Raw genomic sequence first — 14,310 nt, forward strand, 5'->3', positions numbered from 1 at the left:
ACTTTAAAATATAAACTTTTGTTTCAAACACAAGGATGTTAAGTATATTTCATCTTAGTAATATAGCTATGGCTCATTTTTATTTATTTGTGTCGTGAAGTAAAAACTGTATAATGTAGTTTTTTTGTTGTGAGTATTTTTTTGAAAAGATATTAACATTTAAGAATGTCCGTTTATTTAATGGATAGGTTTTACCTATTAAACTACGCACTGGTAATTTTCTTCAGTAATTTTACGTCAAAATTTAACCAAAGTTCAGGACTAGAGTCAAAAGTTTAATTGGAAAAAAAAAAAATCAAGATTATTTTTCAATAAAAACAAATACAAAAAATAAGCTATTCCGAATATCACAATCCAAGATCTAAGTGAAGGACATTCATCAAAAACTCAGAAAAATCAAAATTTCTCGAAAATGATGAGACTTAAAGACTTTCTTCTATATTTGGCAGATGGGTCACCTATCCCCCTGTAGAGTTTGTCGTCCACTTATTTACGGGACACTATGCATACTAACCCCCTTATTCATAAACGACAATCAAACCTATTTTAGTTAAAATGCCGCTAAAATTCGTTTGTCCTTATTTGTCACTTCGACATTTGTATTTGTTAGAAAGGGACAAAGCATTTGTTAGTTAACATACGCTTGTTAAGTTTTATGAATAAGGGGGTATGTCATTACATTAAATTTGGCTTTCTACGCCTCAACAGGGCATCATTTGTTATAAAATCCGTCCGCGTAGAAGTATTAAAAATAGGTCTCCTGATGATAAGAGATCACCACCGCCCATAAACATCTGCAACACTAGGGGTATTGCGGACGCGTTGCCAACCTAGAGGCCTAAGATGGGATACCTCACGTGCCAGTAATTTCACCGGCTGCCTTACTCTCCACGCCGAAACACAACAGTGCAAGCACTGCTGCTTCACGGCAGGATTAGCGAGCAAGATAGTGGTAGCAATCCGGGCGGACCTTGCACAAGGTCCTACCACGTACAAAAGTTTACGTCTTATTTTCAGACCTATCAAATATACACAATAAAATTCATAAAAATCGGTCAAGCCGTTTCAGAGGAGTTTGGTCACAAACACTGTGACACGAGAATTTTACATATTAATCGATAACAATAATAAGTAATATCATAGCTACCCAGAATATCCTGGTTGGTGGTCCTCTGGGAAGTGACAGTGAATCTGATGACGTAGGTACCCTTGAAGCAGGCGGGAACAGCGTGGATGTAGCCGCGGCCATTGAGGCGTTTCAGGAGCCGCTCGGTGAGGGCATTGTCACCCTTCAAACGGAAGGCCACCATGCCTGAAATAAGGTACAGTGATGTAGTCAATAATCCGTTCCCATCATGAAAATATGGTACAGATGTAGTCAATAATCCGTTCCTATCGTGAAAATAAGGTACAAATGTAGTGAATAATCCGTTCCTATCGTGAAAATAAGGTACAGATGTAGTCAATAATCCGTTCCTATCGTGAAAATATGGTACAGATGTAGTCAATAATCCGTTCCTATCGTGAAAATAAGGTACAGATGTAGTCAATGATCCGTTCCTATCGTGAAAATAAGGTACAAATGTAGTGAATAATCTGTTCCTATCGTGAAAATAAGGTACATATGTGAAGAGAAAGGCATAAGTAGTAGAAAATATTATACCTATTTTTCCTAACATTGCATCTACTTAGTCTAAAATATTAAAATGAAAGGCCAATTTGGTTAGTTATGCATATACTACGTTGTAAGACTATTTAATATTTTATTTATTTTGTTAGGTAAAAACAAAAAATATGATTTATTAAAAAAAGTATGTATGTGGTAATGGTAACATAGAATTATTGATGAACTTTTAATATTTAATTAGTTGAGTTTTACAAAATGTTGAATGTCGACTGTGAAGTACCAATACCTCCTACGAAAATGCAACTTAGCTTTAGCTAGGTGGTGCTAAGGTCCTTAATTGCATGTCAAAAGTCATTCGTTTAGGAGGTATTGGTACTTCACCGTCAATGTGCCTTTTTACGTTTTGACGGCAGTAGTGTGCAATGAAGTAATATGTGTATTTGTAACTCAAGCAAACTTACCTAGATTTCTAGGCTGTGGGATCTCAAAACGTTGATCAGCAAGCACAAGAGCTTCAAATTTCTGCGCCAAGCGGACACCCTGTGAACAGTAAAACAAATTAATCTCATATTGCCGTGATATATTGACTACTGAGTAAGCAAGTAAGCTCTGATTAGCTGACGACATCGTGAATGTTGCGGGCAACCGGAGGAACAGTGGAGCCTTAATAGGGTCCTGTTGACAACATTTGGGGACTAGCCTTAAAACACAGATTATTTCTAAACCGCTGCAAACCCGACCTGCAATAAATCCTTTTCACATGAAAGCCACTGGGACGGCTTCCATGGTGAAAACAATGATGGCTCACTGTGACAAGGTTGTACTGCAGGTTGTGCCTTCAGCAATTTATCTGTAGTTAGTTACCTCACGAATGTGCTTCTGAAGTCCAGAGACTCCGTAGTTTCTAAGAACGAACCACAATTTTAAAGCCCTGAAGCGACGACTCAGAGGGATCTGCCAGTGCTAAAAAAAGACAAAAAAAGACCTTAAAAACTTTTTACTCTTGAACTTCTCATTATTTCATGTGATTTCATGTCATATTTATAAATTTACTTCTGTAAGTGTTAAAGAAGCACCATCACCAATTTACTTTGTACATACCAAAGGTCGGGATACTTTGCCTGCCCAATGAAGGGTAAGTTTGGCCCATATAAAAACCATATACCTATACAAAGTTCTAATAAAAGACGTTAAAGCGTGGGGGTCAGCTAAACTAACCATATAGCAATGTGTCATAATTTCAGTGGAATAATAACACCTGGACCGAGTCAAATTTAATGGCCATAATGACCCTTCAGGGTTAAAGGTAACCCGATCGTGCGGTACCCAATACTAAGGGTAAGCATATAATTTGAAGTTTAAAGCTTGAATGACAGCTTATTGTATCAAAATGTGGATAAGCGTCGATTTGATGAAGTTTAGAAGATTTTATTAAAATAATATTGTTAGTTTTTATTTTTAGCATCCTCCAAAATTTTGTCACGTCATTCAACACCGACAAGATAATATTTCATTTTGGATCAATAATTATAGCTTTATTGCAGTATTTTTAACGACATATTCAATTTTTCCTCCACCATTATTAGTAACGCCACCACCTACAAAACAATTTCCTACTAGCAACTCCTTTTTATCAGGATTCTCCAATTGAATCTTCTCACCGCAACCAGGCGACATCTTGTCGTAACCATGAAGTCCATCATCATCGTGCAGGTTATCACCATCAGTATTATCATCACTTAATCCTCCATCTAGCTCTTGACCATTGGTAACACCGTTCTCATGGCCATTGTGACCATTGACTCCATTGGTAACTTTATCATTGTTATGGCCGTTGGTAAGTTTACCATTAATGTAACCATTAGATTCTTCGTTATGACCATTTACTTTTACATCTTTGGTACGCAGCATTCTTTTGACGTTAGATACTTGTGATCCTACCTAGAATTTGTGTGGAAAATGTTATAAAACAATATAATCTGATCTTTAGTTTTATTAACCACTTTCACTAGTCTCAAGTGGATTATAGATACAATGTTTTGAGTTTTCGCGTTTCTTTCCCACAATTAATATCACACGGGACTTAACCATTACTTTCTTTATATATCTAAAATTACGTCGCCGTTTCGACCGCATTGCAGCAGCCGTGGTCACGAGTAGACTTGTATACGTTGATGATTTTTAATATACTTAATTTCTGACAACACCAGACGTGTTTTCTTTTAATGAGATTGTAATTTTTTTATGTATATTTTGCTGATGTTCAAAGTATAAGTTGTTGGTACAGTAAGCAGCAGAAGTAGACGAGCAGTTATGGTGTTCAAAATGATCTAAACACTATCTTATTACCTTGCCAGTACAGTGGTGTGTACATTTTGAGCATCATAACCGCTCATCTACACCTCATGATTTTTACATATTTTGACTTGATATGTACAGGAGGCGCCACCGCAAAGAGCGCATGATTTTTGAAAAATATTTTCCGAAAATGTTGAAACTGGTCGTTCCGTTCCTGGCTTAAAATAGAAATAAAGAAAGAAAAAACATTTATTCGTGACAATTACGCAAAAAAAAAACAGAAGAAAAGTAAAAATACCGAGAGATAATATATAAAAAAAGAAATAAAAAGAAAAAATAAAAGAAAAAGAAATAGAAAGGAAAGTCTGTATAAATAGCGAATTGATCTGTTCAATTTGTGTAATTTACCAAATTATGTCTCACGAAAGTTTAAATAATATATTTTTTATATAATTAAATGCATTATGGGAACCTTGCCACAGGCAGATTTTTTAGACGGGGTGTTTTTTTATGATATTTATTTTTATAGTGACATGTAGGTATATTTAGTTAAGATTTCATAAGTTCATAGTATTCTTTGTCTTCTTTGTAACTGTTAAATTCATGTGTTTTAGAGTACTTTGTATTTACATATTTACCAAATAAAATGTTTATACTATTTATTAATAATTTTTACACTCACCATGTAATCAATAGCTTTCCCTGAAATCAAAAATATAAATTATTTATGTTAAACAACCATCAAATTCAAAACTAAACACTTAATGCAGTGGTAGCCTATAATATTAAAGTGCTTTGACTTGTGACTCTCAAGCATAGCATAAGGTCGTGGGTTCGAACTCAGACTTGCATCACTGATTTTATCAGAATCTATGTGCGAAATTACGTAGGTACTTGAAATGTATGCTGAAGGAAACATGGCGAGGAAATCTGCACACACCTGCGAAGCAATTCAACAGTGCGTGTGAAGTCCCAAATCTGCACTAGCCACGCGTGAAAACTATAAGCAATTCTTATTCTAAGAGAAAGCTTTTACAAAGTTGTGTATAGAAGAAAAACGGGTATAGTTCGGAAATTAGATGATGGTGATGATGGTCATAAAGAGTTTTTATTTTACCTGAGTTTTCATGTCTCAAATATATCGGGTTAACGTTGAAGGTCCTGTGTAGAGCTGTACTATCTCGTACCCTGAAAACAAAGTAAATCATAAAAATAACCTAACCCCCACTTAGAATTTAAAACTCACATTCAAGTTTAATATTGAAGACCGGATAGACCAGTGGTTAGAGACCCTGGCTACGGAGCTTGAGGTTCCGAGTTCGACCCCCGGTCGGGGCAGATATTTGTGTGCAAAATACGAATGTTTGTTCTCGGGACTTGGGTGTTTAATATGTATTTATGTATGTAAACTCTTTATTGTACAAAATAAGTAACAAACACAATTGACAGACATTGAGATATATGTACAAAGGCGAACTTATCTCTTTAAGGGATCTCCACCAGACAACCTTTAAGTGGATGAGAGGAGCATTCAGTTAGGGACAGACAAAAAGTGAGTTTAATAGTTAAAATAGCAAAAAAATAGTTTAAGGATGCATCTATCTATTTATTCCGTTGCCTAGTATCCATAGTACAAGCTTTGCTTACTTTGAGAGTAGGTCAATTAGTGTCAAAGTGTCCCGTGTTTTTTTTATTCGACTGGTTGGCAAACGAGCAAGTGGGTCTCCTAATGGTAAGAGATCACCACCGCCGATAGACACCTGTAACACCAGGGGGATTGCAGATGCGTTGCCAACCTAGAGGCCTAATAATATGTATATCTCAAAAACGGCTGAAGTGATTTTATTGAAACATAGCTAAGAATCACCGCAAGGGATTCTTTGCAGCTCGCATTCACATAAAAAAAACCGTATCTAAATAGGTTTGTTCATTTGAGACCTGCGACAGACAGACACAGACAGATATTGGCGTCACATTTATAACACTCTACTTTAAGCGTCGGGGGTTAATAAAGTAGCGTTTACCAACTATAATAGGCGAATGTATAAAACAAAATAAGATTGTTCAACTAGAGCATAAAGTGCGTCATTTCACCCGAGACATTTTAGTTTAGGATAAAAAAATTCGATTGTCTTTTCAAAATAGCGTTAACGGTTTAAAACGTATAAAATATCAATTTTTTAGCCATTTCGGAAAACTCGTGAGGTCTGCAGCTTATAGAGTACGCTTAAATTAAAGTCGCATAACTTTTCAGATGAAATTTCCAGCTGATTTTTTTATAAACACTGCTATTTTGAAAGCAGGCGTAGGACAAATTTTAAAAGCATTCAAATATCTTACCACATCGCCGTGCAGTCGAAGGTCACCATCAGCCATTTTGAAGGATTGAAGGCAAAGGAATCTGCCATTTCCACTCCATTAAGCCAGTGCCTGAAAAAACAATAAAATACATTACAATAACAATACAATACTTTATTGAACACCAACACAGTAATCAGTACAGAAAACACAGGTATATAGAGATACAAAAACACAACAACAACAACAATATAGGACTATGATAAATCAGAATTTTACTGTCTGACTTTTGTAAATATTTACTTTTACGGTGTTTCTGCTGAAACATATTTTACTTGTCAGTTTGATTTAATTGGAAAATAAATAAACATACAGGGCAAAATAAAACTTGTACAATTTATTGTTAAAAATGTACTTTTTGTTGACTGTACTTGCATTGTCATCTAAACTACATTTCCGTACCAAATTTCAAGTCGATGCCATTAACCGTTGAGGAGTTCCCTCCTGCGAAGAAAATCTTTGTTGCACCACAGGATGTCACTAGTAGCCAGCGTGGTGTAGGGGTTATAGCACGCAGCACGGATTGCTGAGGACCTGGGTTCTATTCCCAGTGCTGGTGTCTTTTTTTTTGGTTTTTCTGTGCATCCATGTCTCAGTTTGTATTTTCGATATGGTTACATAAGTATGTCAAATATCAATTCATCCGACCACTGAAAGTGGGTCAAAAACTTGCAAGTTAATAATGTAAAGCTTGCTTTACGTATATTTTTGAGAAAAAAATCCAAACTGACCTGTATTCAGGACACACAAAAGCGCTGCCAGCATAGGCCGCGTCCACATGGAGCCAGGTGCCGTGTTTGTCGCAGACCGCACCAATTTCACGCAGATTGTCGAACGCCACTGAACCAGTGGTCCCCAGTGTAGCACAGACCTAAGAAAATAGTAAGAATTTAATTATGTAAGTATTTTATGCTTAGGATAGTTTTATGTAAATAGTTTTAATTTAATTATTCAAATGGCCAGAATAAAGTATTTTACATTCCACTAATGTAATGTTACCATTTTTGTTGTTTTTTTTTAATGTATGATGACCTGATAGTCCCAAAGGAAGATGAGCTTCGCTGGGGGGTTACTACGAAATTCAAAAATTGAAGTTCATATCGTACCGTCCCTCTCACTCTCGTATTAAATAATATTAAGCGTCAGCGAGACGGCAAGATACGAAGTTCGAATTTTGCACTTCGTAGTACCTATAAATAGAGCCTGATCATTTCGTGATGTACTCGTATTCATTTTTTTTATACAATTCAATTGTACAGTTACAATACTATTTTATTGCACCACCACATTGAATGAATGAATGAATGAATGAATGATTTATTTGTAAATATTTACTCACACACACATAATATGTTTTCTTCTTCAAACAAATAGCCTCGGCCGACCTCAAGCTTTATTGTCAGGTTCTCAAACCACTGCGCTATCCGGTCGTAATGCGAGCGAAGCCAGGTGTAAAAATTAGTAAAAAAACTTTTTAACATTTATGACTCAAAATTGAACCGACTAAAAAAAACCATGAAAATAATTTTCTACCAGTCTGAAGTCGGTGCCTCAGCACGAGCCAGCAGTAGTGGACCTATGGTCGTCTACCTTACCTACATACTATAACTATATATTGGGCTTAAATCAGCCCTGCTGGCTCGTTCTGAGGCACCGAATTCAAACTATTACAAAATAATTTTCACGGTTTTTGAAGTCGGTTCCATTTTTTGTTAAAAAGTATTTTTTTCATGGTTCTTTTTTTAGTGATTTGTAGCCAAAGTGCATCTTGATCTCACAACAATTCCATTAAGCTCAAACACGGCATAGTTAAGTAAATTATTTTATACAGAGTACCGGTACCTACGGTCTTCTTTGTCAGGTTCAGTTCACTAAATTATACTTTCTGAATGTAAATACTCGTACTTGACTTGGTGTTAAAAATGCCAAAATCGCTATAAGTTTTAAATAATTATTGAATCAGGCGTTACTTTGCGGAGGTCCATATCAATGAACTCAACCAGAGCTCATCTTCAGAGTGACACAACCGTACACCATGCAACGCGTCAGTGTAGTGTGGTGGTGGTGATAGATGGGTTTGTGTGATTTGTGTGTATTCTTACAGTGTGGAGGTGGAGGAACTGCATGAACACGCATATTTTGCATAAGCTTAGCTATCGTAAAGTCGCGGGTGAGCAAGGAAATTATTTTAGTTCATTGCTATAAGTTTTATAAAAATTAGAGGTTGCTCTCACTTTCTCTAAGATCCCATGATCAGATCCTGACTTGGTGTCAATGGGACCACCTCGGAAGTATGTCCTTTAAAACAAAAAAGAATTTTGAAATTCGGTCCACAATTGGCGGAGTTATCGCGTAACAAACCCACAAAAAAATACAGACCAATTGATAACCTCCTTCTTTTATGAAGCCGGTCGAAAAATAAGGCACGTCATCTGTCCTTCACTAAACTAAGTTGTCTGGAGTTTAATACGTTCTTAACTACGTTCATGAGCGCAGACTAGAATAATTACACTAATATGCACACACTTCCATAGGTAGGTAATTCAGGGTAATTCTAAGATTGATCGCGAACAGTCTCTATCTCGAGATTGTTCGGAACGGAAACTTTAACATTCGTGATCGAGTTAAGAGTCCCCTGTACGCCCACGTCCCCATACAAACGTAGTTTCGTTCTAATTTACAAGGAGCACTACAGATCAAAACGCAACTTCGCAATATAATGGGAGCAGCCATTACGATGAAATAAAATGTAACAAAAAAAAAACAATAACGAATTTTCATTTCTCATGCAAAACCTAAAATGAATGCGTTTTTATTATGTTACATTGAATATGAACGAAAACTAATCATAAACATCAAAATAACTGCTCCCATTATAGATTAATTTTATTTTATTTCAGTGTGTTCTTTGTAAATTAGAACGAAACTACTTTTGTATGAAAATACCATCAGGGGCGAGCGTACTGGTGACTCTTAAAACTCGATGAAGATATAGGAACCTTACGATAGCTATGTGCAACAAATGTGTGTTCATGCCGCTCCTCCGCCGCCACGCTGTAAGAACACACACAAATCACACAAACTCAACTATCGCCACAACACTACGCTGACGCTGTTTCGAACTCAACCAAAGTTCATCCTCAGAGCATCACACACACCTAGCTAACAGATGTTAGACTCGTGGGATGGTGTGATTGTGAATGTGTGATTTGTGAGTGAGTGAGGAGGTAGAGGAACTGAATGAACACACATGCTTGCTTAGGCCTAGTTATCATAAGGTCGCGGGTGAGCAAAGTAATTGTATACGAGGTGGGTCCTGTAACAGGAGCAAAATATTAAACCACAGCTTCCACTCTTCATCTTGAGCTAAATTAGTTCTACAACTTTTGAAAATAATTTTGCATTGTGATTTTCATTATAGTTTAAAGTTTAATTGGACAGGCGATGTCATTTAGGCTATTGGATGCCGTACATTGAAAATACCATTTAATTTGTTAAAAATATTGATGAAATTACTTATTTTTTTAAAGTTGCAGAACTAAAGTACTTGGTTCCATTTGAGTAGCAGAACCTGTGATTTAATTTTTTGCTCCTGTTACAGGGCCCACCCGGTATAGTTGACATGGACCTCCGCAAAGTAACGCCTGATTCAATAAATTGGAAATAGGTATTAAGGTTGCGTTGCAGTAAAGGTCTAATAGCCATTGCTGTAAAATATCTCGATAATATCGTTAATATCATGAGGCTAATAAATCTCAAAATCCACGGCCTACGGCTGCAACCTTGTGGCCGTTACGGTTTTTCGCAAATTCAACGGCTATAAATTAATTAATTTATAACTAATTCACTCTTTGTAACTTTTTTTTTGCTTGCAACTCTCGTGGCACTACCAATACTAGCATGGTCATTAAGCAAACGCCCTTCCACCTTCCCCTTCCACCCCCGCATCAACTAACATATAATTATTTACAGTCAACAGTTTAAAGTAAATCGAAAAGACTTGAATGTGAAATTCGTAAGCCGCTATAGAATGTTCGGCTTCAAGGCATGAACTTACAGCGGGTCTATCGTAACAATAACCGACTACTACACGTCCAATATAATCAGACATACATTTACGTGACAATTAAATAATCAGTAGTCAACCTTGCAATAGTTTTGGAATTAAGTAATGAATTTGGATCTTGCACAGGTTAAGAAGACGTATTGAACCCAAGAGTGAAAACTATCGCTTTAAAACGAGGAGAGTACTTAGTTATAGAGCTTAAAATACAAATAAGTGTAAAAAACCAGCTTTCGGACTTCACACATTTAGGGGTCCGTACCAAATATAGGGAATATCAGCCGCCGTTTGTTTGTTTGTTACCTCATCACGTCTAAACCGCTGAATCGACTTAGATGAAATTGAGTCCCGGGAAGGACTTAGGATAGTTATTATCTCGGAAAACTGCATAGTTCGCTCCCGCAGGATAGCAATAAATGAATTCTACACGGATGGTGTCGCGGGCAACAGTTAGTCATTTTTTTTTTTTTTTTTTTAAGGAGTCCTCAACGGCATGGCTCCGAAGATGCTGGCAGCTTTCTCTCTCTGAATAGACTCATTCTTTGTCCGAGAAAGCTGACAGCTTATAGCTTGTAATAATAATTCTATAAGAGCTATTTTTACATCTGCATGTTCTAGTAGCCTCGTTAGGCTCACGTATAATTTTAACTATCAGAATTTTAAACAATCAATCAATCAGAAACAAGAGAGAGGAGGTTCCTAATGCTGCCAGCCTAATAGGAACGGCCTCCCAAAGCAGCAGCCTTGAAGATGTTTTCTATTTAGTATAGGTATTGTAAATAGTAAGTAGATAGTAGTTGTATTTTTTTTTAATTTTGTATATGTGTTATAACTCTGTGCTTTTCTGTTATGAAATAAATTTTAGTAATAGATGTAAATCAATCAGAATAAGTTGACATGTACTTAGACGTATATTATAATAGATGTCGACACAACGCCTTTCTATACTGTATAAGCTTTGAAATGAAATGAGAATAATTTACTTCAGAAACAAGTACCTACACAATCTATCAAGCTATCCTCTTACCACTTAAGTCCCCAGAAAACTTCGCTAAGTCTCAACTGACAACACAAATTGGTCCCGTTGGTGCATCGCTTTAAAAATAACAATCTCTCTCAATTTCAAGGGCTTAGGCATTGTTTTATGATCGCCCTAGGGACGGAAAGACATATTTTAGAGCGTTTTATGAAATGAATTTCTTGAGCAGATGGCATTTGGAGGGTTTTTAGAAATATTAGAGTGTATTTAATAATTATTTTCGACTTCGATCCCGTTATAGAATTCCCTATTCCTGTGGGTTATTTTTACAAAATTCGTCCTTATTCTTTGACTATGGCGTAAAGGCAATTTTCAGCTGTTTAGGTCCAAAGGTTTGGTTTGGACGTTGATGAGTCAGTCAGTAAATCTACATTCTTTATAACAAAATTTAACAAATTATTTATTTATTCATTAAACATTTTGAATTCAAAATGTATGTATGTAAACTCTTTATTGTACAAAAGAAAAGAAACAAAATACAAAAATAAAAACACATACTATTACACAAAATATTAGCTAATTGTAATTTTTATTGACTATACTTGTGTTATCATTCATAAGTTAAAAATGCTAATTTTGCGATACAACTTTTTTTTATTTTTGTCACTTTTCAAAGTCAAAGTCAAAATATCTTTATTCAATTTAGGCTATAACAAGCACTTATGAATGTCGCATAAAATCTACCACCCCGTGCTACCACCGATTCGGAAAAACCTCTGTTGAGAAGAATCCGGCAAGAAACTCAACGATATATATATTCTTAAACAGATTTACAGTATTATTAAATAATACCCATACATCACAGTATTTAACACAACTTTATTTTTGCACGTTTTTTAGCAACGATAAATTATAAAATAAAATAAATAATAATAATAATAAATGTTTATTTCAGATTTCATACGATCGATATGTTAGTAACAGAGATTATGAGTATGAGTATGAGTTTATTCGGTGTAGTTAATAAAAACTTGTAAAAAATATATAGGTAAATCCCAACCAAACTAAATTGAAGTTTCGAATATATATCCCGTGGGAATATCGGAATAAAAAGTAGTCTATATGTTATTTCTGATATCCAGCCATTTTAGCGTGAAGGAGTGACAAGTATTTTAATTGCAATTATTTTATTTTGATAAAATGACTTTCTGCCAAGTTTCTTACGGCGCATTCTTCTTGGCAATGATGGTCTTTCCGAAAGCACTGGTAGTTTAAAAAATGACGTGTAAAAGTGCTCATTGCGGCCTATTTACTGAATAAATGATTTTGTTTTTTTGACGAAGATTTTTCAAATGAAAAATAAATATTGAAATCAAGTGACTTTTGGTGAAAAAAAGTGATTAGACATCTAGTTAAAAGACACGAATTATAGATAAATGTGTTATTGATTCGATGCAGTGGGTGTTTATACAAGAGTTTTGATGAAATCGGTTTGTTTACACTTTTAATATATTGGATAGGCATAACGTATAGTTGGCATGGTTTCATACTTTTCGATACAAAGAATATATTTTTGACACATTGATATTAAGGTCATACGATACGGTGATATGATAGAGAACTTTAGGGGCTGTTTCACCATCCATTGATTTGTCTTAACTGACGGTTTAAATGTGATGCCGTCTCTATTTCTTTTGTTCGAATAGATGAAGACGGCATCACATCTAACCGTCAGTTAAGACTAATCAATAGATGGTGAAACAGCCCCTTAGACTTACCCAGAATGGCACCAGTCCCATGGCCTTGTCGGCAATGATGGCCTCCTCCAACGCCGCTCCACGCATGCTCTGATGCTCGTCGGACTCGATATAACGCATGCGTACTAGCCCTGGGAAGCACATACATCTTAAAGGGCTATCGCGTATGAATTCGCCGCTAGAGGCGCTAGTGTGGAGTGAGGTCTCCGAAATGTCAAATCTCATAGTTTTTGGGTGACCGTGTTTATTTATACTTAATTAGAATAATTTTGTGAATATTTTGCATTAAAAAACTCATGTCATTGATATTAGTTTGTATGGGCGTGTACACGAATAATCGGGTCGGTATTTCCATGTCAATATCTCATCTGTCGATGTCTAATTGTCCTGTGATATTTATTCATTTATATATATTTCTTATAAGACATACCTATCAGTCCAGCCTTCTCGACCGAGGAGTGGGCCTGGTCGGAGCAGTAGCAGATGAGGTGACCCAGCAGCTCAGCAGACTGAAGCTCAGGGTTCAGCTTGGACAGCTCCATCAAAGCGCTAGTCCTGGCTGCCAATAGACTGACCAGGGTTGCTTCGCTGGCTGTGGTCTATCAAGCAAAAAAGTTTTCTTAAGATTATAAATCATATTGTGTTTGTGAAGTTCCCAATCCACATTGGCTCCGCGTGGGAACTACGGCCCAAGGCTTCTCGTTCTGAGAGGAGGCCTGTGCCCTGCAGTGGGACGTGGTATGATGACGAATCACAAAAGCAATATGCTGTTATGGTTTTTTATGAAGTAGTCTGGCAAACAACCTGTGTATGATATCTGATAGTAAGTGGAAACCATCACCGGACACACCCTACACCAGAGGATCGCCGATGCTTTACCAGCATAGAAGACTGAGATAGAATCGCTGTCTTACTCTTCCCACCGGAACAGCAGCGCAAATGCTACTGGCGACAGAATTAGCGAGTAGACGATGGTAGAGCTTGTCTAAGCTAAAATGACGCGTCCCTCACTCAACTAAATCAGTTCTTTACGACTAGTTAGACAGCAAACCTTATGATAACTGCCGCGAACCTAACGGTGATTTAATTAACTAAAACAATTACTTTGCTCAGCCGCGACCTTATGATAGCTATGCTTATGCAAGATATGCGAATTCATGCAGTTCCTCCACCTCCACACTGTAAGAACACACACAAATCACACAAACCCATCTATCACCACCGCCAC

The 14,310-nt window shown here is 36.4% G+C and overlaps 1 protein-coding gene across 1 annotated transcript in view; it reads right to left on the minus strand.

Moving 5' to 3' along the window:
- Window positions 1–347: 347 nt before the first annotated feature.
- The window catches only part of LOC141443236 (histidine decarboxylase-like), a 40,232-nt gene continuing 26,269 nt past the window's right edge, over window positions 348–14,310 (minus strand). The window contains exons 6-16 of the mRNA XM_074108445.1: window positions 13,513–13,681; window positions 13,104–13,213; window positions 7,015–7,154; window positions 6,266–6,355; window positions 5,043–5,113; window positions 4,608–4,627; window positions 3,245–3,568; window positions 2,492–2,590; window positions 2,089–2,167; window positions 1,148–1,312; window positions 348–361 (exon numbers count right to left, since the gene is read on the minus strand). Coding sequence (XP_073964546.1) covers window positions 348–361; window positions 1,148–1,312; window positions 2,089–2,167; window positions 2,492–2,590; window positions 3,245–3,568; window positions 4,608–4,627; window positions 5,043–5,113; window positions 6,266–6,355; window positions 7,015–7,154; window positions 13,104–13,213; window positions 13,513–13,681 — 1,281 coding nt within the window. The remainder of the gene's footprint in view (window positions 362–1,147; window positions 1,313–2,088; window positions 2,168–2,491; window positions 2,591–3,244; window positions 3,569–4,607; window positions 4,628–5,042; window positions 5,114–6,265; window positions 6,356–7,014; window positions 7,155–13,103; window positions 13,214–13,512; window positions 13,682–14,310) is intronic.

The sequence above is a fragment of the Choristoneura fumiferana genome, chromosome 27 (assembly GCF_025370935.1).
Source record: "Choristoneura fumiferana chromosome 27, NRCan_CFum_1, whole genome shotgun sequence".
Taxonomy (NCBI): Eukaryota; Metazoa; Arthropoda; class Insecta; order Lepidoptera; family Tortricidae; genus Choristoneura; species Choristoneura fumiferana.